Here is a 27,679-nt window from a genome sequence, read left to right on the forward strand (position 1 = left end):
GTTGAATAAGGGCAAGGGCCTATTCCTGTTCTCCACATCCGGTCAGCGTGAGATAACGGAAGTGACGACATTGTTGGCGGAAACACGGCTGCTTAATTATGCGAAAAAATGGCTGCGGCCAATATAGCCTTTATCTGGAGAAGAGTCTCGGCGGTACTGAAGATTTCCGGGTCGTTAGTGACTCCGAAGGTCCCCGCTAGCACAGGGTAAGTGATGTGAGGAGTAGGTTTGTCCACTGCTTAAACTTTTGGTGTTGTTTGGTTGCCCAGATGCCGAGAATAGATCACGGAGCGAAAGGTCGTTTAGATGGAAGAGCCAGATCCCACCTCCAGGAGGAGTGGGGTCTTAGAGGAAAAGCTCATCTCTGACATTCCCCTTACCCCCTCAAATATTTTATCGCTGCTTGCTGTGGACCTGGTAGTATATGGTGCTTGTAGATGCCCTGAGTTTGTTAACGTAAACCTAGAGGTACAGAAGCATCCTCTTGGTACGCTGGGAAAAACTTCGCTGAGGAGCTTTTTGCTATGGCATTGAATGCTATGCCAGCTTTGGATCCCTAGAAGAAGGGGTCTTTGTATATTTACATTCTATCACAAAGAGATCGTTCAGCAAATATTAAATAATGAAAGTAGCCAAACCAGTGGATAGTCACTCTACAAGACTGAGAAAGGAACATCCCACAAGTGGTGTTCCTTATCTCAGAGGGGAAAAAACACTTTTCTTTCTTTCTTTTTTTTTTTTTTTACTTTAGGTGTCTGTTTCCCTCCCTTTCATTGACATTTGTGTATCGTGAGTTGAATTTTATAAATAGAGTGTATCAGGGTGTTTTTTTTTTTAAGGAAGCAATGCATTTGTTATTGAATGCACAGTTGAGCATCTGATTTGTGCTGCTGATATTCCATACATAAAACTCAGAAATAAGCAATTAAAAAAATTTTTTTGTAGAGTTTCAGAAGGTGTAACTTGATTAGAGTGGCAAACTTGGATCAATTATCTCTTCTTCATTCTTTTTCCTTAAAAAGGAAACAAAAATTATATTTTTCACTATTATGAAATGAATATCTGCTTATTTACAGACACTTTTGAGAAAATGAGGTAAAACATTATGAAGGATAAAATTAAAACCAACTACAGTTCTGCTACTCAGACATGAACAGATCTATTCCATCTATTCTTTTTCACTTTGCATAGCTATGCATATAATTTTTAAATTAAGTTAGGATCACATTTACATGTACAATTTTTGTTAATTACCATTGTTTTCCCTATTTTTTTCTTAAAAAAATTTAAACCAACAGATAAGTTGTTGGAGTAGTACAAAGACTAATCATATACTCTTCACCTATGTTAATCATTAACCTTTAGTCACATTTTCTTTATATTATATTATCTTTTTATTTTGAACTATTTTAGGTATGTCAGATTTCAAACATCATGGCATGTTGGCATGTATCCGCTAAGAAACAAACACATTACATTACCACAATACAATGATCAAACTCAGGAAATTTAATTAATGTACTATCATTATTATACTACTCTTACCTAGTCTATGGTCTGAATTAAAATTGTCCAAATTACCTTTTTTTCTTTTAGATTCAGGATCCAATGAAAGATCCTTTATTGCACAAATTGCTGTGTCTTTTTAGTCTTCTTTAATTCGATACATTTCCTTTTTTCCTCTTTGAAATTGACATTTTTTGATGATTAGCTTTTTTAGAATATCCCACCATTTGGATCTATCTGATTGTTGGCTCATGAGTAGGTTCAAGTTAAGTATTCTTGGTAGAAAATCAACACTTAAGTTACATTTTACTAGTTTCTTTTTAAATTACTGCATAATAGTTTATCATATGAAGCATAATACTTTTTTAGCTGTTATTCTATTTTTTTTGTTTTCTAGTGTTAGGGATGGGACCCAGGACCTCCTGTGTGCTAAGCAAGTACTCTACCACTGAACTAAACCCCCAGCACATATAATAATTTAATAGACATTTTAATTTGCAAATTCCCATCTATGGTCATTCACTTAGTTAATATTTCTAAAAGAATTACTGAGTTAAAATAGGAAAAATTTGGGGTCCTTGATACTTGTTGCAAAATCAGCCTTTAAAATATTTTTATTTCCAGAAAAACCCACTTACCACAATGGATGAAAGACCTAAAAATGTTACCTTAAAATACAGTTGTGGAGCTAAAGAAATTGTTCATGTTAGAGAGCACTCACATAGCATGCGCAAGGACCCTGGTTTCAACCTCCAGCCCCTCAGGGGGGAGAAAAAAACAAAACAAAACAAAATACAGTTGTTTAAATATACTTTGGAAATTCTAGGGTAGCAATGTGTACAATGCAATATCAAAAAATACTTTCTGAAGCATCTTAAAAGTTTACCGCCTATGGTGCTGAATTCCCAGATAGGTTTTTTAGCATCATAGTGTGGAAATGATTTGATTGTTTATTGCTTATAAGATTCAGGTATTGCAAAACTCTAATCACTTGTTTCTATTTGTTTAGTTGCAGGTTTTCTTTTAGTTTACTACCTAAGAATGTGCCAAATATCACTTCCTTTTTCCAGTGTAGATTCCTTCATACCACATTGTCAAGGAAAGGACTGGAAGAATTTTTTGATGATCCAAAGAATTGGGGAGAAGAAAAAGTAAAATCTGGTAAGATATTTGGGTTGGTCAATATTAAATGGATTTAATGAACCTTCCATTATTCTAGGATTATTTATTCAGTTTAGGAATTAGATGTTTCCTTTGGACTACTCACAAGAGAAAATTTAAAAGGTCATCAAAATAATAGAGTCAATTATTCCTTAGTAGGCAAAAGGTTTAGAAGAGGAGTAGGTTAAAAGTATTAACTAAAGTGAAGTTCAAGGCTTTAGATTCCATTCTTTAGTAATAATTAAAAATTAATTTGCAGTTACATAAAATGTTTTGATATCAGGGTCTGAAAATATATCTCATACTGATGCTAAAAATTTCTGAGGCCAGACATGGTGGCACACGACTCTAATCCCAGCAACATGGGAGGCTGAGATGGAAGGATCGCAAGTTCAAAGCCAGTCTCAGCAACTTAGTGAGACCTTAAGCAACTTATTAAGACCCTGTCTCAAAATAAATAGTTAAATACAAATGACTGAGGAATGTAGCTCAGTGGATTAAATCCTCAGAACCCAAAAACAAATAAATAAATAAAATAAAAATTTCTGAATGCTTTTGCCAGTCATGTTACTAATATTTTCAAATTGTTATCTAATTGAATTCTAATGGTATGTCACAGTGTTGCATATTTTACAGTAAGGAAACAGGTTTTGAGAGAATAAGTAATTTGCCAAGGACACTTAGCTAGAAGCATTATTTCATGTTCTGAATTTGTCATTTTAATAGGAGCTGCTTGGACTTGTCAGCAGTTAAGGAACAAAAGTAATGAAGATTTACATAAGCTTTGGTAAGTATACTGAATACACTAATATCTTGCTGTTTGGAACATTTACAGTATAACAGTGAGGTACATCTATCTGATATAAGAAATTGAGTAAAGTGACAGTACTCTAAATGATATATATGATATATAAGATCATGGGAGATTTTTTAAATGTGACAGATTATTTTAAGACAAATCTATCACAGGTCTCATGTAGTTGGGGGTTTAGAAATTTTACTGTTAACTGCTAACAGTCTTACTAATAACCTTTATACTAGCATATTCTGTAAACTAATAAAATGAAATGGCAAATACTTGGTCACATTTAGACTTCTGTTTTCATTACCTTTTTTATAATAACAATGTGGCTTCTTTAGCCTACTTGCTTGTGGTTTTGTTTTGGAGGGTGCATTAATTGGGAATTTAGGTGAATTTTTCAGGCAGGTTCTCCTAATGAAATTGAGAGGGTTCAGAGGATTTAAGAAAAGGTTTCCTTTTAAACTGACTATTTAGCCTAAAGGTATTTTGTTTAAGCCTTAGTTACTTTTAAAATTGGGAAATTTCACACAAAAAATAAAGTTTTGATTGATCAGATCTGTGATCTGGCAACATTGTCCCTGAATTCCTACATGGCAACAACTGGCTGGTCTGTGCAGCAAGTGTCCCTTCTGTCCCTTCTAGATGGAACAATGCATACCACCTTCCCTAATCTTCCTAATTGTCCTTTCATTCAGCCCACTTAACTCATAATTGTTATCTACCTACCTAGGCACTCTAGTAGGCCTTTAAAATGCTTATTATATATTTATTACAGAAAAATAAGTGGTATTAAGCACTGTTATTGTGGGTTATCAGTAAAGGGATAGATAGGACTATTTTAATATTCATTGTGGCTGAAATTAAACAATCCGTGCTATGCCTTCCCCCCGATTACCTACTTCCATAGTTTGAGGTGCCCAGATTCCTTTGGCTTATTTTCAGCACGTCCACATTTCCTTAATTTTCTTCCAACTTTGATTTTTTTTTTTGGTGGAGGGGAGTGAGGTTACTGAGGATCGAACCCCACTGAGCTGCATCCCAAAGCCCTTTTAATTTTTTATATTGAGAGGGGGGCTCTCACTAAGTTGCTCAGGACCTTGCTAAATTGCTGAGGCTGGCCTTGAACTTGTGATCCTGCTCCCTATGCCTCCCAAGTCACGGGGATTACAGATGTAAGTCACCACGACTAACTGGCACTAACTCTGTTTCATGAACAGATATGGTCTCAAAGCCCTTCCCACTTCTTAGTTCTGCTGCTTCAGTACCTTTAATTTTGGTTGCTTTGCTCTGCTTTCCACACTTACAAATCCTATCTCCTCTATGAAGCCTTTTCCAGGTCTTATCTGCTGCTATTTTTTATTCTGATAACTTGTTGTCTTTCCCACAACTCACATCACATTACGATCTCAGAAGTAGCATAGTATAATAACAATAGAGTAGGTTTAAAAAGTATGTGTGGAATGGGGGAACCCTAATGAGAATAGAAGGGAGACCAATAGATTATAGGAAGGGGACTCAGGGGGACAGGAGAGGAGATCGAAGGTGGTACTAGGGAATTAAATTGACCAAATTATGTTATATGCATGTATGAATATGTCACAATGAATCCCACTATTATATATAATTATAATGCACCAATAAAAATTAATTTAAAAACAGAATGGGTTTTGTACACAGATTTGAATACAGAATTATCTATGTGACCCAGAATATTTGAATGTGAAGTTAGCCATGTGACCCAGAATATGTTATTTCTCTCAAACTTAGTACTTCATTTAGGAATGGGGAAACAGGGATAGTGACCAACCTCAAAAGGTTATTTTGAGAATGAAATGAAATACTGTAAAAAAAATGCTTAACTTGCTGCCTGACATATAATAGTAAATGTGCTCCATAAATGTTATTTATCTTCCATTTTCCTTCTCTGTAGAGACTGTATTTTAGGCTTTTTTTAAACTCTTCTATCATTTAATATAATACGTGGCACATGGAAGCTTTAGTGAACAAATGAATAAGCAAAGATAGAGCTCTGTATAAAGGACTGCTCACAGATATTTTATGTATTGAGATTTCTAAAGAACTTTGAAATATAGATCATTAATTCTGATATCAGAAGTCACAACCATCATAGAATATCATCACAGGTTTTGTGTTTCTTGGTGTAGGTATGTCCTACTGAAAGAAAGAAACATGCTTCTAACTCTCCAGCAGGAGGCCAAGAGGCAGAGATTGCCTATGCCAAGTCCAGAACGATTAGAAAAGGTAAGACTTGTGTGAGGCTTGACACTGAAGTGCAGGGTAAAATCTAAAAGGAGTGAGTACATGAGTCCTCTGTTTCTTTTCAAATAGATACATTTTTTTTCCTTTTTCTGCATGATTTTCAGTAAACTGACAGAGTTGTGCAACCAATACAACTAGCTCATTTTAGAACATTTCTGTCACCCCAGAAAGAAATCTTGTGCCCATCTCCAGTCATGCCCCAATCCTGCCTGCAATCCCTGACATATGGGTGGATGTATATTTTTATTTCTCTTGAGAAGATCTGTAGGAGTGAAATTGTTGGGTCATATGGTAAACCTCTGTCTAACATCATAGGAAACAGTTGAATTGTGTGCTGAAGCAGCTGCACAGTGGCAGAGCATAGGCTTAGCCTGGCCTGAGGCTCTGGGTTCAATTCCCACCACCCCAAGAAATAAAAAAAAAAGTAGGTATACCACTTTACATTTCCATTTATTTCTGGTTTGGCCACTTTCTTACCAATTAGATCAATTTTTTAAAAATATGTTAATTTTACTAGGGTAAAAAACACATAACATGAAATCTGACATCTTAACCATTATTTAGTAAACAGTTCAGTTAGTATTAAGTATATTCAGGTGGTTGTGAAAAAGTCAACTTTTTTTTTTTTTTTTTTTTTTAAGAATTTAAGCCTTTTTAAAAAATACCTTTATTTGATTTACTTACTTTTACGTGGTGCTGAGGATTAAACCCAGTGCCTCACATGTGCTACCGTAAATACTCTACCACTGAGCCACAACCCCAGCCCCAGTTATCTTCTTAATTAGATTTTCTTCATCATTAAGAGAAAACTCTCTGTATTCCTACTGCACTCTCAGGAGTAATAAATTTTAGATGTTTCTTATTTATCCCTCAAAATTAGTCTATACTTCTGTAAGTATACTTATAGAAATATAGACGTATAGAATAATTATTTTTATGTAGACTAATTATTTTTATATACACAAATTTGGTTATACTGCATATTATCTCCTGAAACTTGAACTTTTCACCTACCTGTGGATTTCTTTCTATATCAGTATATGTAGACCTGCCTCCTTTTTTGTGTGTTTAAAATACGTATTTTCTATGTAGAAATTTTGTGTTTTACTTAGATTTGTAAGTTTTTTTCCTAGATTGCTTTCAAGGTCAAACATTATTGATTCCTCTGTGTCCTGAGAAACAGAATTCGGTTTTTTAACAATTTTAATCTTGTTGCAGAACCTTAGCTACTTTAGTTTCTTTTTTCCATCTGCCCCAGCCATGATTGCCACACTGACTTTAAGAGGGAAGGACATAGTATCCTTGGAGAAAATAAAAAAAATATGGAATAAAACCTTAGTTATTTACCTAATTATGGAGAGGGTTTTCTAGCTTAGTGAAAGTTGAGCTACATAACATTTTTGTTAACTTTATTTTGACATATTAGTCTTAGAGAAAAGTTACATAAACAGTACAATGAATTCTTTTATACCCTTTACCCATGTTCCACATGTGAATATTTTGCCATATTTCTGTTATTCTTTTCTGCCTCCTGCATCTCTCTATACACTATCTTTTCTCAACTGTTTAAGTTGTATATGTGATGTCCCTTTAATCCATAAAAACTTAATATGTTTCCAAAAAGCTCAACAGTGTATATAAATATATAATTTTAGATCAGGAAATTAACATTATATAATCATATAATCTATATAATGTATAAATCTTATTCAGATTTTACCAAATGTCCCGACAACATCCCGATAATAAACAATAACAAAATCCTGGATTTTCTAGTTTTGTGTGTTTAATCTGAGTGTCTGTCTTTCTAGTGTTCCTAGTGTTTTGTGACACACTACTAAAGAAACTTCATTAAACAGAAGTTTTAAAAAATATATGATATTGACATTATGGAAGAGTATAATCCAGCCCTCTATTTGGGTTCATCTAATATTTCTCATGATAGGATTGAAGTGCTACTGTATTCTTTGTTGTGCATCAGATCAGAATGTTAATTTGTTGTTACTGATGATGTTAGCATTAGTAAGTTGGATTAGGGTATATCCTTCAGGTTTCTCCATTATTTTTTCTTTGTACCTAAGTAAGTATCTTGTTAGGAAATGCTTTTAAGATCATGTAAATATCCTATAACTCCTCAACTTCACTCACTAGTTTAGTATCCATTGATGATTCTTATCTGAACCAATTATTATTATATTTGCTAAATAGTGGTTTTCTAATCCTGTGACTCATTCTACATTTTATAGTTGGCTTTCTTCTGTAAGGAAAGGCTTTTTGTCTTTGCTTTTGTCTTTTTTCATTTATTACCATCAGTGGGGAGTCATGGATTCCAATTTTATTGAATGAGTTATATATAATCCCTTAATAACATCATCCTATATTTAGTTGATGTAAATTCTTTCAATATGGGTGCTACGTCCTTATGCCAGCAAGTGGACATGAGGCACAGCAAAGGGTTTGTTTGGTATTAACCTACCCCAGCCATGGAATTAGCCACTTACAGAGAAACCTGATTTCTTTTATATAATTGTAGACTAAGATACAGGGTAGGTGCCCTCATTGCTATGTAACATTTAGAAAGTAAAGTCATTTATGTTCATCTACATTTGCTAACTCTGCCGTGAAGGAAGTTTATGTTTTACCAACTCTTCTAAGTGCATTGACAAGTAAGGATGCTTTATAAATAACACATTATTTGATGAAAATGCTTTTGCTAGAATAATGCTGTTGTTAAGACTTTTGAACTTCAGTAACAGGTTATGCCTCACACTGCTTTAAGTATGTACTACAGAGATGAACCTTCAGCTCAGTAAGTCATATGTACTGTATTTTCTCAATTCGTAGAATCCAAAATAATAAAAATTAAGCTGAAAGTAACCATAATTTTTTTCAAACTCAAATATATTTCGTGTTCCTAGTGTTTCCTAGATAGATTACTAAGGAAACTTTGTTATGCAAAATTAAAAAATATTCTCAATATAAGATATAAACTGACAATTTGGAACTGTTTAGGAAAGTAAAAGAGAAACATGAGAATTATAACTGGGACATATTATCACTGGGTTGAACTGGGTTGATACCGCTAAAACATTACAAATTTTGTTTATAGAAGACCATTGAATTTGAGAGGGAGTCTTTGAATTCTGGCAGAGTAGTTTGCTACGATTGTGACTAAAGCAATGAAGTACACATTGAGATAAAAGACCCAGACCGTGTGCTGCTTCTCTTCAAGAGTGTCAGGACCTGGGAGTCACACAAATATATATTATGTTAGTCCCTCTGTGTTTGAAATACTGGAACAAAGTAAATAATAAAGGCTGATTTTAATGTTACAATTATATTTTTAGACTTTAAAAAAAAAGTTTCAAGTGTTACTCTCTAAATTTAATTTCTGACTGTAAGAAGTAGTATAGACTCTTATTGTGGAACATCACCCCATTACTTTCATATTCTCTCAGCTGACACTCATGGCTCTGGGAAACAAATTAGAAAAGAAGGTTCTTTGAAGTTGACTTATTTGAGTACTCAATTGATGCTCATTGATAAGCTTATCCTTTAGGAAATGCTTGGAACCTGAAATATTTCAGATTTCATAGTGTTTTGGGTTTGGGACTATTTGCACACACTACTTTTTTAGCATTCCTTATCCCAAATCTGAAACTTTTTGAACATTGACATGATGCTTAACCTGTACTTCTGATTATCCTTCTCATCTGTTGGTGTGAACATTTGGGTTTTAACTCTGTGGACTTGGTAGCCATTTACTTTCATTTCATTAGATTTGAGTTTGGAGCCTCAAGCCCTACCATAGTCAGTCAGTAGCCAGATTTACTAAAGATTCCTGAAGGTTTGAGAGATTTGTATAGGCCCTTACCAGCATGTTTCCTTCCCTCTCCTAAGTTCATCTATCTTCAAAATAGGATTTTTTTTAACCATCTCATACCAAGAATTTTGTAGAAATTCGTATAGTTGGGAAAACGTAAATTCAGCTATTCTGAGACCTTGAGTGAAGTTGAAAATAGTGCTGAGTGTTGGCTAAATAAACAGGTTCGAAGCTGAAATGAGTAGCTTTCATATTCAAGTATTATACTAAACTGTGGGATTATCTTCATATAATCCAATCTTCCTTTTGAGGATTTTTAAAAGAAACAAGTATGTATTTGCAGTATTTGACATGTGTTATGATGTTCAAGGGTGATACACACACATACCCATGTAAAAATGGCACATTATTTAGAAATATGAACAAGTTTGGCTCGTGTGACTTCACTATCTCCAGTATATGAATCTTTATTTTTAAATACGTATTATTCTACCAGTATGTTATGTACATTAGAAATCACACAATAGAAATCTTAAAATAAGCAGACATTCTAGTATTGTCTTTATGAATCCTGGTTAATCTTTAAAATCACTCTCCCTTTCCCTGTACTAGTAACAGCTACAAAATAGACCAAAATAGTGGTGTAAGCATGTGAAGGAAACAATGATCTGTCCAGGCTAAAATGTGTTTTTTAGTATAATAAAAATAATGAACTGTTATTAGTTCACAGAGTTTTAAAATAGCATGAGTTAAATTGGGTCTTCAAAAGGAATTTATAAAAGTGTATCCCACTCCAGACAAAACTAATACATGGAAATCTGAACTAAATTTTTATTTAAATGAAATTTTATAATTATAGAAAGTGATATTATAGACACCCATGTACAAAAATGTTTTTAGGAAGTACTTGACAATGGTTCGTTGATAAAAACATTTATCATAGACTTTATGTATCCGTGGTCTTTATATGTTCTCTTTTTTTGGAATTCTCTTGTAGGTGATTGGCTGAAATTGAATCTTTTTCTGATTTCTTGTCAGGTGGTTGATTCCATGGATGCATTAGATAAAGTTGTCCAGGAAAGAGAAGATGCATTGAGGCTTCTTCAGACTGGTCAGGAAAGAGCTAGACCTGGTGCTTGGAGAAGAGACATCTTTGGAAGAATCATCTGGTACATAGATTACATTGTGATCATCCAAGATGAGAATGGAGATCCCATACCTCATTTGCTCTCCACTATCTTTTAATAATATTAACTCTCACCACTGGAGATGTATCAGATTTAGCTTATGTAAGATGAGGTCCCAGACTAGGATATGAATGTAGGTCACTTTGATAAAACCAATACCAGCTCAACTATCTCCTTCCCACAATTGTCATTTATGTATAGGTTCTTTATAACATTGGTTCTTAGCTTTTGTTAATCATGAGACCTTTTAAGAATTTTTTTGAAAGTTATGGATCCTTGATCCAGAAACATGAACATATATACATATCATTTTAAGTTATGAGACTCTTAGAGCTAATTTCAGGACACACCATTGCCCTCTTTATCCATTAATTACTTGCAACAAAAAAAGTTCTTGAGGAATAAGGTCACAGAAATCAGTTTCAGTTTGCTATTATTGCTGTCAAAATAATCCCTAGGCCAAATTATGAAACAGTTGATGTTTATTCCTCCTTTTCTCTACTACATACAGAATTTTGTCATCCTTTGGGAAAGGATCTAATAATATTCACACTGAGTTATAAATAATTGGCCCACAGCAAATAACCCTCTCCTCTGGAGTTTATTTATATTTGGGTAGAGCAGCCAAAATGAAGCTTTCTTAGTAGTATTTTAAACATTAGGCAGCAAAGAGAATGCATTTTGGGTGGTTATTAGACCTTCCTGTGCTCTTGAAATTAATACAATATTATGCACCTACTCTTGACAAGTTGTTTTAAGGGAGTTTGTGATAATGGAAGCCAAATTTAGGAGAATAGCTGTATTGTCTGATCTAATTCAATGCAAAAAAAAAGAAATTGTCAAAACAACTAAAAGCTTGCTAGGGATGGAGTATAGCTCAGTGGTAGAGCACTTATTTACCATGCTTGAGGTTCTATATTTAATCCCCAGCACTGCTTTAAAACAAAAACCAAAAAATACTTATTTTCTAATTTTTATTTGGATTAATTTATTTGAGACTAGGAAAAGTTAGAAAATTAGTAAAGTGAAAATACATTAAATGTTTTCTATAAAACAGTAACTTGTTTTCTTGACAGGCACAAGTTCAAGCAGTGGCCTATCCCTTGGCACCTAAACAAAAGATACAATAAGAAACGATTCTTTGCAATGCCTTATGTGGATCATTTTGTGAGGTGAGTACAAATACCTTGAAATTACATCTTTGTATCAGTTAATATATATCAAACTTTGTCTTAATTTGTTATATTATATCAGTAACCTATTCATTGTGGAAAAAAATAGAAAGATTAGTCATATATGTAATCTCACCAATTTTGATGACTCCCAAGTGACCCTACAGATCAGCAAAATTTTGCTGAAGCACAAATGCCTAATTCCCTGGAACGCTAATGTGTGGGGACAGACTCTTTTAGAGAATGGTTAAGTCTAATCAGTGCCTAAGTGTCATCCTTTAGCATGATTTTATTCTGTTTGTAGGGAAGATGATAAGCTAGGGAGAAGGCTATTTGAAAATCTGGAATTCTCCCAAGTCTCAGGATGTGAAAAATCCAGTGTACTCAATAAAATTACAGTGTTTTAAAAATAGAGAGCCTATTAGAATTGAACTTCAGGCCTCATCTGTTCCAGGCTTATAAGATCTGGACATTCTTTCCAGTTATAAAATAGGGAGGGTAGTTGGTATAGGGTTATAGATGATTTTTTAAAAAATAATTTTAGTTGTAGATGGACGCATAACCTTTATTTATTTTTATGTGGTGCTGAGGGTCAAACCCAGTACCTCACAGGTCTAGGCAAGCGCTCCACCAAGCTACAACCCCAACCCTATAGATGATTTTGATTTCATATTTATCTCTTGACTTGTATAGGTTTATAGTGATTACTATAAGTTTAACAATATAAGTAAAATACCAAATACAGAGACTGGCATGACTGAAGCTTTTACATAATTGACTTGGACATATTTTGATATTATTAAGCAACAAATAGTTTTATATAAATTAGTTATGCTTTTATTATTCTAGACTGAGGATTGAGAAACAAGCCCGCCTCAAAGCAAGAAAGCAAAGTTTAGAGAAAAAGAAAGAAAAACGTCTTCAAGAAAAGTTCCCTCATCTTTCTGAAGCTCAGAAGTCAAGTTCTGTCTAAAATGTCTGACCTGTTAATTTACCATTTGTCTTTCTTGTATAATAGTCTAAAAGTAAATATATGTTAAGTGGTTTATTATAAAGAAATTGTGCTTTTGATCAAATGACTTATCAGTTGTTCTGAGGGGTTAAAAACATGGCATGCAAATTCTGAAAGTGGTCTGTCTCTTACAAGATTTTTAAAAACTACAGCATAAAGTTCAGATTGAAATAAATACTAACATCTAAGGAGGCTTTAATATCACCTGCTTATCTTAGAGTGTGTGGAAGTGCCAAAGGAAGGCAATAAGATAGTATCTGGAATTTAGATTATATATATATATATATATATATATATAATTTTTTTTTTTGCGGTGCTGGGGATTGAACCCAGGGCCTTGTGCTTACAAGGCAAGCACTCTACCAACTGAGCCATATTCCCAGCCCTAGATAATATATTTAATATTACTAAGAATAGGAAACGAAGGGGATATGGGTACTATTGTTAATAAACAGTGAATACTTTCACTCAAAATAATGATTAAGGGGCTGGGGTTGTAGCTCAGTGGTAGAGTGTTCGCCTAAATGTGTGAGGCACTGGGTTCGATCCTCAGCACCACATAAAAATAAATAAAAATATTGTATCCATCTACAACTAAAAATATTTTTAAAAAATGATTAAATACCTTTGTTATTTAAAAGTAGCAAGTCACAGCACACAACAGTCCAGAAATATTTCTGAAATGGCTAGTAATTTTTATTTAAATTTGCAAGCCTGAGGTAAAAAGCATAGGCAGTAACTTTTACTAGTCAATAAAAAGCAATTCCACCATCCACTGGTAATTAATATACTAAACAGAGTTGGAAAGCATTTTACTGAAAGCAAAATATTTAGAGAAAATAGACATTTATACAAAATTATAAAATGCTTGTAATAAGAATAAGTGCATTTCAAGGAAAGCACAAACTCATTTTAATTTATAGAGCTAGTTAAAGCCTTAAAAAATTTAAGTGGAAATTGAAATATGCAAAAATGTATAAACATTCTACAAAAGATGGTCATTTTTTCCTGAGTATACTAAAGCTATGAAACGTAAGGTGACACAGGAAGGTGAGAGGTTGGGAACTCTCTTTCAAGGACATTTCCTTTCTACACATTGCTTCCCTCCTTCTTCATATTCTTGTTTGGAAATCCACATCTGCTGAAAGGTACCCTGTAAAATGGAAAGAAATATTGTGCCTTCTTAATGAAAAGTACCTTTTACTTTTAATATCTTTGTTTTAACAACTCTTAAACTTTGAAGAAGGACCCATCCCAAGACACTATGTAACCTTACCTTTCAGGTTATAAAGAATATTAAATCCTTTTATACCCGTGAATCTGTGTAGGGCTTAGAAAATGGCTGTCAAGGAAGACGAGGGTATCGCTGGTAATGACCTGCTGCCAAATTAAGGCAATAATAGAAATCACCGAAAGACCTGTGTACTTAGTGAGTTACTCAGCTGGACTGAGGTAAAGGGGAAATCCTCCCAAGGCTAGGATCTGGAAAAGTACAAGGACTTCACCTCCTGACTCAAGGCAGAAACCAGTCCAAAACCCAGCTCCACAACTTCATTTACTCAGAGGGCCAACTCCTAACTTCCTTAACTTCCTATACCTCATCAACAGACATGGGAACAACTGGAACTTTAAGAAGGAATGATTTACTTTTAAATGCTTCACTGGTGCCAACAAGGATTATTATTATAAGAGGCATGGATATTTCAATATTTCTACCTCTGTTTGAGAGGGGAAACAAATTAGTAAGGCAAAGAGGCATTCTGTTAGAACATATAAAACATTCTTAATGGGTCTTCCACTCATTTGATAGTTATAAAGTGCAAAGAAATGAAGAACTGGAATTATTTTTAGTATTTTTGTGAAACTTGGTATTTTCAGTACTACATTTAATTAATTCAGTAAGAATCTAAATTTGCGAAGTAGCTTATCTACTCACCAAAGAAGCTAAAATGGAGCCACCAATCCATGAACTAAACCTTCGTTCCACCGTTGTGTTATTTGCAATCAATTTCAACCGCATACTCTAGAGAGGGAAGAATTAGCATTACAACCATCAAAACATCAAAACAGTTTACTCAGGGAATTCAACTCTGACAACGTTTTTTTTTTTTTTTTTTCTCCTAACTTTGACAACTTTTAATGGCTTTCTGTGGTTCAAACTGATTAAACATGGTAATTCTGGGCTGGGGTTGTGGCTCAGTGGTAGAGCACTTGCCTAGCATGCATGAGGCCCTGGGTTCGATCCTCAGCACCACATAAAAATAAAATAAAGGTATCGTGTCCACCTACAACTAAAACAAAATATTTTTTTAAAAAATGATAATTATGAAATAGGTTAATAGTAGGCATAGGTTAGACTACTTCATACAAATATTTTAATATGTACTTTGTGGCTTTTAATGTGCAATATGTGATAAAATCAAATGCATGAACTTTAGAAAAGTGCATACTGAAAGGACAGCATTCACAATTTATAACCTATAATAGAAAAACATACTTAACATAAATAAGGTACTATGCTAAGTCCTCCATATATTATTTCATCCAACACCAAGTATAATTATCTCAACCTGCTCCCCTTTCCAAGTTTTCATGCATTCATATCCTTCCTTAGTTTACCCTGACCCTTCCAAATCAAAAAGCAATCATCAGATCTCAGGTAAGTTTTCTATTCATACTGTTCCCCTTACAAATCAATTCTTCTGTTTTAAACTCACACTAACTTAATAATTCTGTGGTTCAGTTATTACCCCCATCTCACCTGTATGGAAAGATTTTTCCCCCTATCTAGGAATTTGCCTCTGAGTATACTTCTCAAGTTGATAACTTCCAGTTATTCAATATATGAGAACATGGTTTGAATTGTCTTCAAAATGAAATAAACTGTGTGTGAGAGAGATGGGGGAAGAAGAGGAAGGGGTATAGAACATGGGATATAGGAGGGGTGCTAGGGGCAGGAGGGGTGAACATGTAGGTGGGTGAGGAAAATTCTTATCTATAAGAATGGAATTTATGTTATTTTGCTCATTTTTAATTACAGTAGGTAATTAAAGGACAAAAATATTTTCTAACCAGTCTTAAGCAAATCTTGGGCCATCTATGTATGTATTCATTATTCAGGAACTTTGTATGAAATCTAGTGATTAGTACTATATTTCAGGCATGTTCTATATCAGACTATTTCTAAGAATGTAGTCAATCTTGTAGCTATATCAACATTCAAATAACACTTTTAATTATAAAGATAAGGCATATACAAAACATTCCTTTATATGAGAAGCCAAGAGACTGGTAAGTACATATATTCTATAGATGTCATTAGGACCTAAGTAATTCCTTAGAAGCTTCTTTTCTTAAAAGCAATGATTAGTGCAGAAAAACCACTTGATGGAAGTTTTTTAAATTTATGATTCCTATATTGTTATCGATAGACCATGTAACTTACCTTCTTAAACCAGGTGGGTCTATCCTTTTAAAAGTTATCACAACACACAGTTATCTTTTAAAAACATACATATGAGCTCATAGTCCACTGCCAGATTTTACTACGTTCGTTGTTACTGTTAAATAAAATCCAAACTACTCATTCTTATTAATGCTGCCATCTTATTAATTGCTGCCCATCTGTTGTGGGTTAAATTGTATCCCACAAAAATATACATTGAAGTTCTAATCCCTAGAACCTGTGAACATAAACTAATTTGGAAATAAATTCTTTGCAGGAATAATTAAGATATAAGATGAAGTCATAATGTAGTAGGGTTCGCCTGTAATCCAATGAGACTACTATCTTCTAAGAAGAGAACAGAAGTGCTGCAGCTATAAACTATGGATTGCTGGCAAACCACCAGAAGTTAACGAAGAGTGTAGACTCTGATGACAACATGATTTCAGATTTCTAGGCTCCAGAACTGTGAGACAATAAATTTTTTGACGGTAAAACCAGAGACACAGACCCAAACAGGCCTTGCCTCAGCCCACAGCCTAGTTCCCCTTTGGATGACCATTGGTCAACAAAGGGAAGCACCTCTGCCCACTACCAGGGAATATACCCCACCTGAAGGCCACCACCCCTAGAGAGGCAGGTTCCTTGTGGAGTACCGCACTATCAACTTCCTCCAAGACTTCAGCCCACTGAAGGCTAAGAGGGGATATACTAGAAATCTTCAGGGACATTATAAGTCAATAGAGGAAATCTGCACTATCTCAGCGGTCCACTGATACCTGAACAATATGAGAAAACAAGGGAAGAAAATGCCCCAAACAAATCTAGGTGTTACATCAATAAAACCCAATGACAGCATGGCAGAAGAAATGATAGAAAAGGAGTTCAGAATGTACATAATTAAAATAATCAGGGAAGCAAACAATGATTTGAAAGAGCAACTACAGGCACTGAATGATGAGATGAAAGAGCAAATGCAGGCATTGAATGATCGCACCAATCGACAGTTAAAAGAGCAAATACAGGAAGCAAAAGATCATTTCAATAAAGAGAGATATTGAAAAAAACCAAACAAATCCTTGAAATGAAGGAAACAATAAACCAAATTAAGAACTCCATAGAAAGCATATCCAGTAGGATAGAACACCTGGAAGACAGAATCTCAGACATTGAAGACAAAATATTTAACCTTGAGAACAAAGTTGAACAAACAGAGAAGATGGTAAGAAATCATGAACAGAACCTCCAAGAACTATGGGATATCATGAAAAGGCCAAATTTAAGAATTATTGGGATTGAGGAAGGCTTAGAGAAACAAACCAAAGGAATGAACAATCTATTCAATGAAATACTATCAGAAAATTTCCCAAATCTGAAGAATGAAATGGAAAATCAAATTCAAGAGGCTTATAGGACTCCAAATACACAAAATTACAACAGACCCACACCAAGGCACATTATAATGAAAATACCTAACATGCAAAATAAAGACAGAATTTTAAAGGCTGTGAGAGAAAAGAACCAAATTACATTCAGGGGGAAACCAATACGGATATCAGCAGATTTTTCAATCCAGACCCTAAAAGCTAGAAGGGCCTGGAACAACATTTACCAAGCCCTGAAAGAAAACGGATGCCAACCAAGAATCTTATACCCAGCAAAACTTACATTCCGATTTGACGATGAAATAAAATCCTTCCATGATAAAAGCTAAAGGAATTTACAAAAAGAAAGCCAGCATTACAGAATATTCTCAGCAAAATATTCCATGAGGAAGAGATGAAAACAAAGAAGAAAATCAGCAAAGGGAGGAATTATCTTAAAGGAATTGTCAAATAAAGGAGGAACCAAGTCGTGTCAAATAAATAAATAAATAAACAAAATAAAAAAATGAACCAAATGACCAGGAAACCAAATCATATCTCAATAATAACCCTGAATGTTAATGGCCTGAATTCATCAATCAAAAGACATAGATTGGCAGATTGGATTAAAAAGATCCAACAATATGTTGCCTGCAAGAGACTCACCTCATAGAAAAAGATACCCATAGACTAAAGGTGAAAGGAAGGGGAAAAACATACCATGCACATGGACTCAGCAAAAAAGCTGGAGTATCCATCCTCATTTCAGATAATGTGGACTTCAAGCCAAAGTTAGTCAGAAGGGATAAAGAAGGACATTTCATACTGCTTAAGGGAAGCATAAATCAGCAAGACATAACAATCATAATCATCTATGCCCCAAACAGTGGCTCATCCATGTATGTCAAACAAATCCTTCTCTATTTCAGAAACCAAATAGACCATAACACAATAATACTAGGTGATTTTAACACGCCTCTCTCACCACTGGACAGATCTTCCAGACAAAAATTGAACAAAGAAACCATAGATCTCAATAACACAATCAATAATTTAGACTTAACGGACATTTATAGAATATACCATCCAACCAAGAGCGAATACACTTTCTTCTCAGCAGCACATGGATCCTTCTCTAAAATAGACCATATATTATGCCACAAAGCTAATGTTAGCAAATATAAGAAGATAGAGACACTACCTTGTATTCTATCAGATCATAGTGGATTGAAGTTAGAAATAAATGGAAGAGTAAAAAACAGAAACTACTCCAACACCTGGAGATTAAACAATATGCTATTATATGATGAATGGATAACAGAAGATATTAGGAAGGAAATTAAAAAATTCTTAGAGGTAAATGAGAACAAAGAAACATCATATCAAAATCTCTGGGACACTATGAAAGCAGTACTTAGAGGGAAATTTATTTCATGGAGCGCATTTAATAAAAGAAGTAAAACTCAACAAATAAACAACCTAACACTACAGCTCAAAGCCCTAGAAAAAGAAGAACAGACCAGCACCAAAAGTAGTAGAAAACAGGAAATAGTTAAACGCAGAGCTGAAATCAACGAAATTGAAACAAAAGAAACAATACAAAAAATTGACAAAATAAATAGTTGGTTCTTTGAAAAAATAAACAAAACTGATAAACCTTTAGCCACACTAACAAAGAGAAGATGAGAGAAAACCCAAATCACCAAAATTCGGAATGAACAAGGAAATATCACAACAGACATGATTGAAATACAAAACATAATTAGAAGCTATTTTGAAAATCTATACTCCAACAAAACAAAATTTCGAAGACATCAACAGGTTTCTAGAGACATATGAATTGCCTAAACTGAACGAGCAGGACATACACAATTTAAATACACCAATTTCAAGTAATGAAATAGAAGAAGTCATCAAAAGCCTACCAACAAAGAAAAGTCCGGGACCAGATGGGTTCTCAGCCGAGTTCTACAAAACCTTTAAAGAAGAGCTCATTCCAATACTTCTCAAAGTATTCCATAAAATAGAAGAGGAGGGAACCCTCCCAAACTCATTCTATGAAGCCAATATCACACTGATACCTAAACCAGACAGAGACACATCAAGGAAAGAAAATTTCAGACCAATATCCTTAATGAACATCGACGCAAAAATTCTCAACAAAATTTTAGCAAAGCGCATACAAAAATATATTAAAAAGATAGTGCACCACGATCAAGTGGGTTTTATCCCAGGGATGCAAGGTTGGTTCAACATCCAGAAATCAATAAATGTCATTCGCCATATCAACAGACTAAAAGTTAAGAATCACATGATTATTTCAATAGATGCAGAAAAAGCATTCAATAAAATATAGCAGCATCCTTCATGCTCAAAACACTAGAAAAAATAGGGATAGTGGGAACATTCCTTAACATTGTAAAGGCCATCTATGCTAAGCCCATGGCTAATATCACTCTAAATGGTGAAAAACTGAAAGCATTCCCCCTAAAAACTGGAACAAGGCAGGGATGCCCTCTTTCACCACTGCTATTCAATATCGTCCTTGAAACTCTAGCCAGAGCAATTAGACAGACCAAAGAAATTAAAGAGATAGGAATAGGAAAAGAAGAACTCAAACTATCCCTATTTGCTGATGATATGATTATATACTTAGAGGAACCTGGAAACTCCACCAGAAAACTTTTAGAACTCATAAGTGAATTCAGTAAAGTAGCAGGTTACAAGATCAATGCTCAGAAATCTAATGCATTTTTATACATAAGTGATGAATCTTTGGAAAGAATAATTAGGAAAACTACCCCATTCACAATAGCCTCGAAAAAAATAAAATACTTGGGAATCAATCTCACAAAAGAGGTGAAAGACCTCTACAATGAGACTACAGAACACTAAAGAAATAAATGAAAGAAAATCTTAGAAGATGGAAAGATCTCCCATGTTCTTGGATAGGAAGAATTAATATTGTCAAAATGGCCATACTACCTAAAGTGCTATATAGATTCAATGCAATTCCAATTAAAATCCCACTGATGTACCTTACAGAAATAGAGCAAGCAATTATGAAATTCATCTGGAAGAATAAAAAACCCAGAATAGCTAAAGCAATCCTTAGCAGGAAGAGTGAATTTCAGCAATACCAGATCTTCAACTCTACTACAAAGCAATAGTAACAAAAACGGCATGGTATTGGTACCAAAATAGACAGGTAGATCAATGGTACAGAATAGAGGACATGGACGCAAACCCAAATAAATACAATTTTCTCATACTAGACAAAGGGGCCAAAAATATGTAATGGAGAAAAGATAGCCTCTTCAACAAATGGTGCTGGGAGAATTGGAAATCCATATGCAACAGGATGAAACTAATCCCGTATCTCTCACCATGCACGAAACTCGACTCAAAATGGATTAAGGACCTGGGAATCAGACCAGAGACCCTGCAGATTATAGAAGAAAAAGTAGGTCCAAATCTTCAACATGTTGGTTTAGGACCAGACTTCCTCAACAGGACTCCCATAGCACAAGAAATAAAAGCAAGAATCAACAACTGGGATAGATTCAAACTAAAAAGCTTCCTCTCAGCAAAGGAAACTATCAGCAATGTGAAGAGAGCCTACAGAGTGGGAGAAAATCTTTGCCACTCATACTTCAGATAGAGCACTAATCTCCAGAATCTATAAAGAACTCAAAAAACTCTACACCAAGAATACAAATAATCCAGTCAACAACTGGGCTAAGGAAATGAATAGACACTTCACAGAAGAAGATATACAAGCTATCAACAAACATATGGAAAAATGTTCAACATCTCTAGTAATAAGAGAAATGCAAATCAAAACCACCCTAAGATTCCATCTCACCCCAATTAGAATGGCGATTATCAGGAATACAAGCAACAACAGGTGTTGGTGAGGATGTGGGGAGAAAGATACACTCATACATTGCTGGTGGGGCTGCAAATTAGTGCAGCCACTCTGGAAAGCAGTGTGGAGATTCCTTAGAAAACTTGGAATGGACCCACCATTTGACCCAGCTATCCCACTCCTTGGCCTATACCCAAAGGACTTAAAATCAGCATACTACAGAGATACAGCCACATCAATGTTCATAGCTGCTCAATTCACAATAGCCAGATTGTGGAACCAACCTAGATGTCCTTCAATTGATGAATGGATAAAGAAACTGTGGTATATATATACAATGGAATATTATTCATCCATAAAGAATGAGAAAATTATGGCATTTGCAGGCAAATGGATGAAATTGGAGAATATCATGCTAAGTGAGATAACCCAATCTCAAAAAACCAAAGGACAAATGATATCGCTAATAAGTGGATGATGACACATAATGGGGGGAGGGAGGCGTTAGTGTTAGGGTTAGAGTTAGGGTTAGGGAGGGGGGCAAGAATGGAGGAAGGAAGGACTGTATAGAGGGAAAAAAGAGGTGGGAGGGGTGGCGGGAGGGGAAAAAATAACAGAATGAATCAAACAACATTACCCTATGTAAATTTATGATTACACAAATGGTATGCCTTTACACCATGTACAAACAGAGAAACAACATGTATCCCATTTGTTTACAATAAAAATAAATAAATAAATAAATTTTTTGTCATTTTTTTTGGACTGGGCACTAAACCTCTAGGCAATTTACCTCTAGGTAACTTCTAGTTGTAAACACTGAGTTACAACTCCAGCCCTTTTATTTTGAGACAGAGTCTGAACTGCTTAGGGCCTCCCTAAATTTTTGAGCCTAGCCCTTAACTTGAGATCCACTTGCCTCAGCCTCCTGAATCACCGGGATTATAGGCTTACACCACCAGGTCCAGCCAAAATTTCTGTTGTCTTAAGCCAATTTATGGTACTTTGTGATAGCCACCCTAGGAAACTAAGAAACCATTCATCTTTACAGTCATATCACTTTCCCCACTTCTATGCAGACATAAACTCAAATTTACTGGAATATGCCATCATTTTTTTTTGCTTTATGCACATGGTATTCTCTCCACCTATATGTCCTTTCATAAATTAGCAACAACTTGAACTTCTATTCATTCAAATATCAGCATCTTCATGAAGCTTTCCTCTGATACTCCTAGAGAGTACTTGCTTCTCAGTATTCCAAAGAGCACCTGATTCCAGGTACACTGAAGAACTTAGCACAATATAGTCATTAACTTTTTTCATGTCTAACCTTAGCAGACTAAGCCCTTCATAGACAGGAACCATAATTTGTGTCCCTAGTGCCTAAGAGACTATTGATACTTGAGTATAAAGTTAAGAAGTAATAATGATTAAATAATTTAAGAGTAACCAAGAGACGTTATCTAAGAACTTTTGGTTAAAAAAAGATACTAACTTTAAACCATAGTAGCATTCCAGGCACACACAAAATATCACCTACCTATTGAAAAATGAACATTTACTATAAATTACACCATCAGTGAACACACATATCACAGAATACCACTGCAGAACAACAGTACTTACTGGGGGAGTTTTCTGAGAAAGTTCTCTATTCAACCTATCAGTAAAACTCTGTATTAATGTGTTTCCTCCTGCCACTATCACACTGCCATAAAGACCCTAGGTTAAAAATAAGAAAAATAAGTTAGTTCCAAACATTTCCAACAGTTTTATTATTGTTTGATGCTGGGGACTGAACTCACACTTTCAACAATTTTAAATATGACTACAAATAAAGCCAGGTCCTCCACTATAATTTTCTCTTACTGTTTTTAAATTTTTAAACTTCTATATAGAAGCAGTTAAAGTTCAACCAGTGGTTCTTAATCCCAGTTGCACATTCAACTCACCCGGGGAGCTTTAGACTACCAATGCCTAGGAACAATTAGATAAAAACCTCTGGGAATCCATATTCCATATAATTGTTCATTAAAAAACTCCCCATGTGACTTTCACACACTAAAGTTTAAGAAATGCTAACATAAAAATTATTTAAAAAATCAACTTTTTGGCAGACAGCTGCCAATATTTGGTTAGAGGTACACCTTATAACTTCATCTTAGAATACTCATCTGGAAGTTATGATACTGAATATTTAAAATTAGACAATGAGATTATTTTGTGATTATGGATGGACAGTGATGCACCCTGGAAATATTCCTGGCCGAAAGACTGCTATCTTTCTCTTTTGCAGGGATGTACATCAAAACCAGCAGTGAAGCTTTTTAAAAATATACATTATGATGATTCCGAAACAAATTCTTATTTTTAAGGTGTACATTTATATCTCATTTGCATGTATGCACCAAAAAGTTAAATACTGACCTGCTTTATTTAGTGGCTAAGTTCCCACTTAAAAAAAATGTATTCCAAATAACTTAATCATCTAAATTTTGAAACAGAAAATGGAATGTATTGCAATCGACATTAGATAAAAGAGAAATTTCACTAAACACAGAAAGTTATTACTCTTACAGTGAATATACTTTAATTGCTTTCCCCCATCTCATAAGTGGCCTTGGATTTCCACTAAAAAATTCCAAACTTATACTCCTTTTGTTCTACAAGGAGCATATGCCTGCGAGGTCACTAGTTGAAATAAAGAATGATTTTCAGTCAGTAACCCCAAAGCCTTTTTTGAACAATAGTTTTTATACATCCTGAGCTAATAGCATCATGCTCTAAGCAAAGTAACTCAAAAGAAAATCAAGGCAGTATATGTTATAAACTGAATCTAGGGTATAATAAGTTATAATCAATCTAACAATTGCTATCGTATATAATCAATAATACAGTATATAATGTATAGTTAAGACTTGTCAAAATGCAAAAAATATGAAGATTATCTAAAATAAACTCTATATAAGTTACATAATTTAAACCACACCCTCCTGAAAAGCATAGAAGCAGGTCTATATGCAAGAAAAATCATAATATATATTTGATTTTCTACATTTTAGGGAATCTGTAGAGCAGCACTGTCCAAGGAAATTTTCTCTGATGATGGAAATGTTCTGAGTATCTGCACTGTCCAATGCAGCAGCCACAAGCTACATTTATACTGATGTTAATACAAATGAAGAACTGAATGATGGCTTATTTAATACAACTTGCCACATGTGACCAATTGCTACCATATGAGACACTACAGCTCTAGAATTTTGCATTTTTTCTTTCCTAGTATTTCATCTCTTTTTTTTTTCAAACTTACAGGCAAATACCAAAAAATGGTTAATAATAATACAGAGTACAGTATTTACATATGCTATTATAAAATGGATTTTAAAGTCAGTGGTCAAAGCTGCCAACCTAACAATGATCTGGAGGCATTTCACTGTTCTAAAAGATACCCTTGTACTGTAACAGGAGACAGGCACTTACTGGTCTGATATCAATATCACACATTCCAACACTTGTAGTGACAACATGACTGACTCCTAACATCGTATTTCCTGAGAGCCCCTAGAACAAAAGAAAACAAATATTCACATGAAAGAACTTCATACAGTAAAGCATACCCCCCCAAATTATTAGTCTTATTCAGGCCATATAATTACACAAGTGCTTTACATATACAAGAAAAGTCAAGTTAATTATGCAATAAGTTTTTATACCTTTACATTGGAAGGGTCAAATAAACCTTCAGGAATTTTTAGCCTTTCTGCACCAAAATCACAGTTGTAGCCATTGGGGAATTCATAATGAACAGTAGGCATCTGGGCAGCTACTCTGAAAATACAATAAACAATATTATACAAAAAGCAAAGATAATCCTCTTCAAAATTATAAATTACTATGGAATTATCAATTCTTAAGAAATTGAAGAATATTTTAAAACATTATTAAGTATTACCTCAGCATAATGTCATACCGTTAGACTGGTTAACCACATTCTACAATTTTCTTTAATACTAAAAATTCTTTCCTCATTTGGGAAATACACTTTTTAAATAAGAAAACTTACTGTTCATCATAAGTTGAGTCTGACACTTGAAGTACTGATGCTTGAAAATCCTGGATAACACACTATGGATTAAAAAAAAAAACAAAAACTCAAGAAACAAGGTTAAGATTTATTTTACAATCTATACTTTTATATAACATTATATTTAAAATATTCTTCTGAATGAAATCAGACCATATTTCTGGAGAGGGTAAGTCATTTCAAGAGTATGAATCTACTAAGCAAGGACTCTTCAGTCCTTAAGAAGCCATATTATAAGTTATGTTTTAGAATAATGACAACTGATAAAAACAACTAGGAACCTTTGCACCAGTCCTGCATAACTAAATTAGTTTCAGAAGATCATTTTTTCCTTAAAAATAATCTTAAATTTAGGAGCAAGATTTCATTATCTTAACAAAGCCATGTGTATATATATCATATCTTATATTAATTTTCAATGACTACATGGTATAAAATAAGTTAAAAATTTTGCTATAAAATACTCATGACCTCTGTGTTGCTAAGGAAAATTATTGTCTAATATCTAGTTCAAATTATTAATCATCTTCACAATTTTTCCTTTTGCAAAACAAACATACAATCTTCAGATGCAAAAAAACATCAGGATACACCTCTCAGTAAAATATGACTTTCACATTCTTTTACTTTTAGTAATTATTATAATATGGATCTGTGGAGTAACAGATTGTTTTATTAACTCTTCTCTCATAAGAGATCCATATCACATGATGTGTTCAGAGATAATTTTTGATAAAGAATCTTTCATCAGTTCATTGCAATGAATAATCACCTGCTTTTGACATGGCTGATTAATACTGAGAAAGAGAATGTAACTGAACCATACTAGCAGGTCTCTAAAAATATTTAAACTATATTTTAGCCAAAAAATATACAGAATAGCAAATTATTTATTTCTACCCTAAAACCAAAATTCTTTCCAGGTCTCACCTTGGCAATTCAAATGAATACATAATAGTTTTGTAGATATTTGGCTAATATGGAAGTATCTCAACACTCAAAATTTCAGTTTGTTTTTGAAGTATCATTAAAAACAGTTTTGGGCTGAGGTTGTAGCTCAGTAGTAGAGTACTTGCCTAGCACGTGTGAGGCACTGGGTTCAATCCTCAGCACCACATAAAAATAAATAAAATAAAATAAAGGTATTGTGTCCATCTACAACTAAAAAAATAGTTAAAAAAAATAGAGTTTGAAAATATAATGTGTCCATATTCTATTTAAAGATTTACAGCCCTTACGTGTTTGTAAAGAGAATAGGGGGGCTGAGGAGATAGCTCAGTCAGTAGAGTGCTTGCCTTGCAAGCACAAGGCCCTGGGTTCAATCCCCAGCACCCCCGCCCCCCGCCCAAAAAAAAAGAGAGAGAATAGGGTTACTTACGTTACACATGTAATTATGCCAGGACCGTGTAACCTGTGGCAACTTCTCTTTTCTTTTCCAGTTTGCTGGAGATCCTTCACGAACTGCTTCCTGATGGTAAGAGCATATGCTAAGTTAACAGAATCCATAACACAGGAGTGATGAGTTGGGGGTAAATTTCACAAGGAAAATTCAATCCTTACTTACTTTTGATGCAATCATATATGGAGGAATCAATTCTATGTTCATTTCTTGGAAGAGTTCTCTGCACTGCATAGTAATAAAATCTCCAGCAAGAGGGGATTTCACAATGCCTGAGACACAGATTTAACAAAGCTAAGAGAGCTATAAGCCCAACTCCTAGGGACAAATTTCTTCTGTGTGTGCTTATATATGAATAGTTTTTTCAAGGAGGATTTACTGAACTATCCTTCAAAGCACAAGTAAAACCAGGCATAAGTTTTAAACATATATACTAAAGATTTTTTTAAAAAATTCTTATGGCAGGACTTAGCACTGGACCACTGTCCACCAACTGCCTAGCATTTGTGAGCTCTGGATTGGATCCTTAGCACACACACAAAAACAAATAAAAACCTAATAAAAGACATT

At 34.2% G+C, this 27,679-nt stretch overlaps 2 protein-coding genes across 3 annotated transcripts in view; one reads left to right on the forward strand and one right to left on the reverse strand.

The window, feature by feature from the left end:
• Window positions 1-47: 47 nt before the first annotated feature.
• On the forward strand, window positions 48-27,324 carry MRPL47 (mitochondrial ribosomal protein L47). 2 transcript variants are annotated; one of them, XM_079156377.1, is made up of 7 exons: window positions 48-206; window positions 2,516-2,667; window positions 3,394-3,454; window positions 5,635-5,731; window positions 10,611-10,741; window positions 11,836-11,931; window positions 27,150-27,324. In XM_079156377.1, exons 1-7 carry the CDS (start codon window positions 109-111, stop codon window positions 27,199-27,201), a joined length of 687 nt encoding a protein of 228 aa, XP_079012503.1. In that variant the 5' UTR covers window positions 48-108; the 3' UTR covers window positions 27,202-27,324. The 2 variants fall into 2 exon arrangements, with proteins under 2 accessions (XP_079012503.1, XP_079012502.1); XM_079156376.1 differs by lacking the exon at window positions 27,150-27,324 and adding an exon at window positions 12,781-13,059.
• ACTL6A (actin like 6A) overlaps window positions 13,614-27,679 on the reverse strand; it is a 30,443-nt gene continuing 16,377 nt past the window's right edge. The window contains exons 7-14 of the mRNA XM_079156370.1: window positions 27,275-27,381; window positions 27,089-27,178; window positions 25,690-25,751; window positions 25,340-25,454; window positions 25,107-25,187; window positions 23,250-23,345; window positions 14,880-14,966; window positions 13,614-14,096 (exon numbers count right to left, since the gene is read on the reverse strand). Of these exons, the coding sequence (XP_079012496.1) occupies window positions 14,016-14,096; window positions 14,880-14,966; window positions 23,250-23,345; window positions 25,107-25,187; window positions 25,340-25,454; window positions 25,690-25,751; window positions 27,089-27,178; window positions 27,275-27,381 (719 nt within the window). The 3' untranslated portion in view covers window positions 13,614-14,015. The remainder of the gene's footprint in view (window positions 14,097-14,879; window positions 14,967-23,249; window positions 23,346-25,106; window positions 25,188-25,339; window positions 25,455-25,689; window positions 25,752-27,088; window positions 27,179-27,274; window positions 27,382-27,679) is intronic.

Source organism: Sciurus vulgaris, assembly GCF_902686455.1.
Source record: "Sciurus vulgaris genome assembly, chromosome: 10".
NCBI lineage: Eukaryota > Metazoa > Chordata > Mammalia > Rodentia > Sciuridae > Sciurus > Sciurus vulgaris.

What these genes read in the sequence shown, in the direction of transcription:
- MRPL47 (XM_079156376.1), top strand. Translation starts at nt 109, where the DNA reads ATGGCTGCGGCCAATATAGCCTTTATCTGGAGAAGAGTCTCGGCGGTA. An exon ending in AAGGTCCCCGCTAGCACAGG is followed by an intron (nt 207 to 2,515) that starts GTAAGTGATGTG and finishes CTATTTGTTTAG; the next exon opens with TTGCAGGTTTTCTTTTAGTT. An exon ending in AGAAGAAAAAGTAAAATCTG is followed by an intron (nt 2,668 to 3,393) that starts GTAAGATATTTG and finishes TCATTTTAATAG; the next exon opens with GAGCTGCTTGGACTTGTCAG.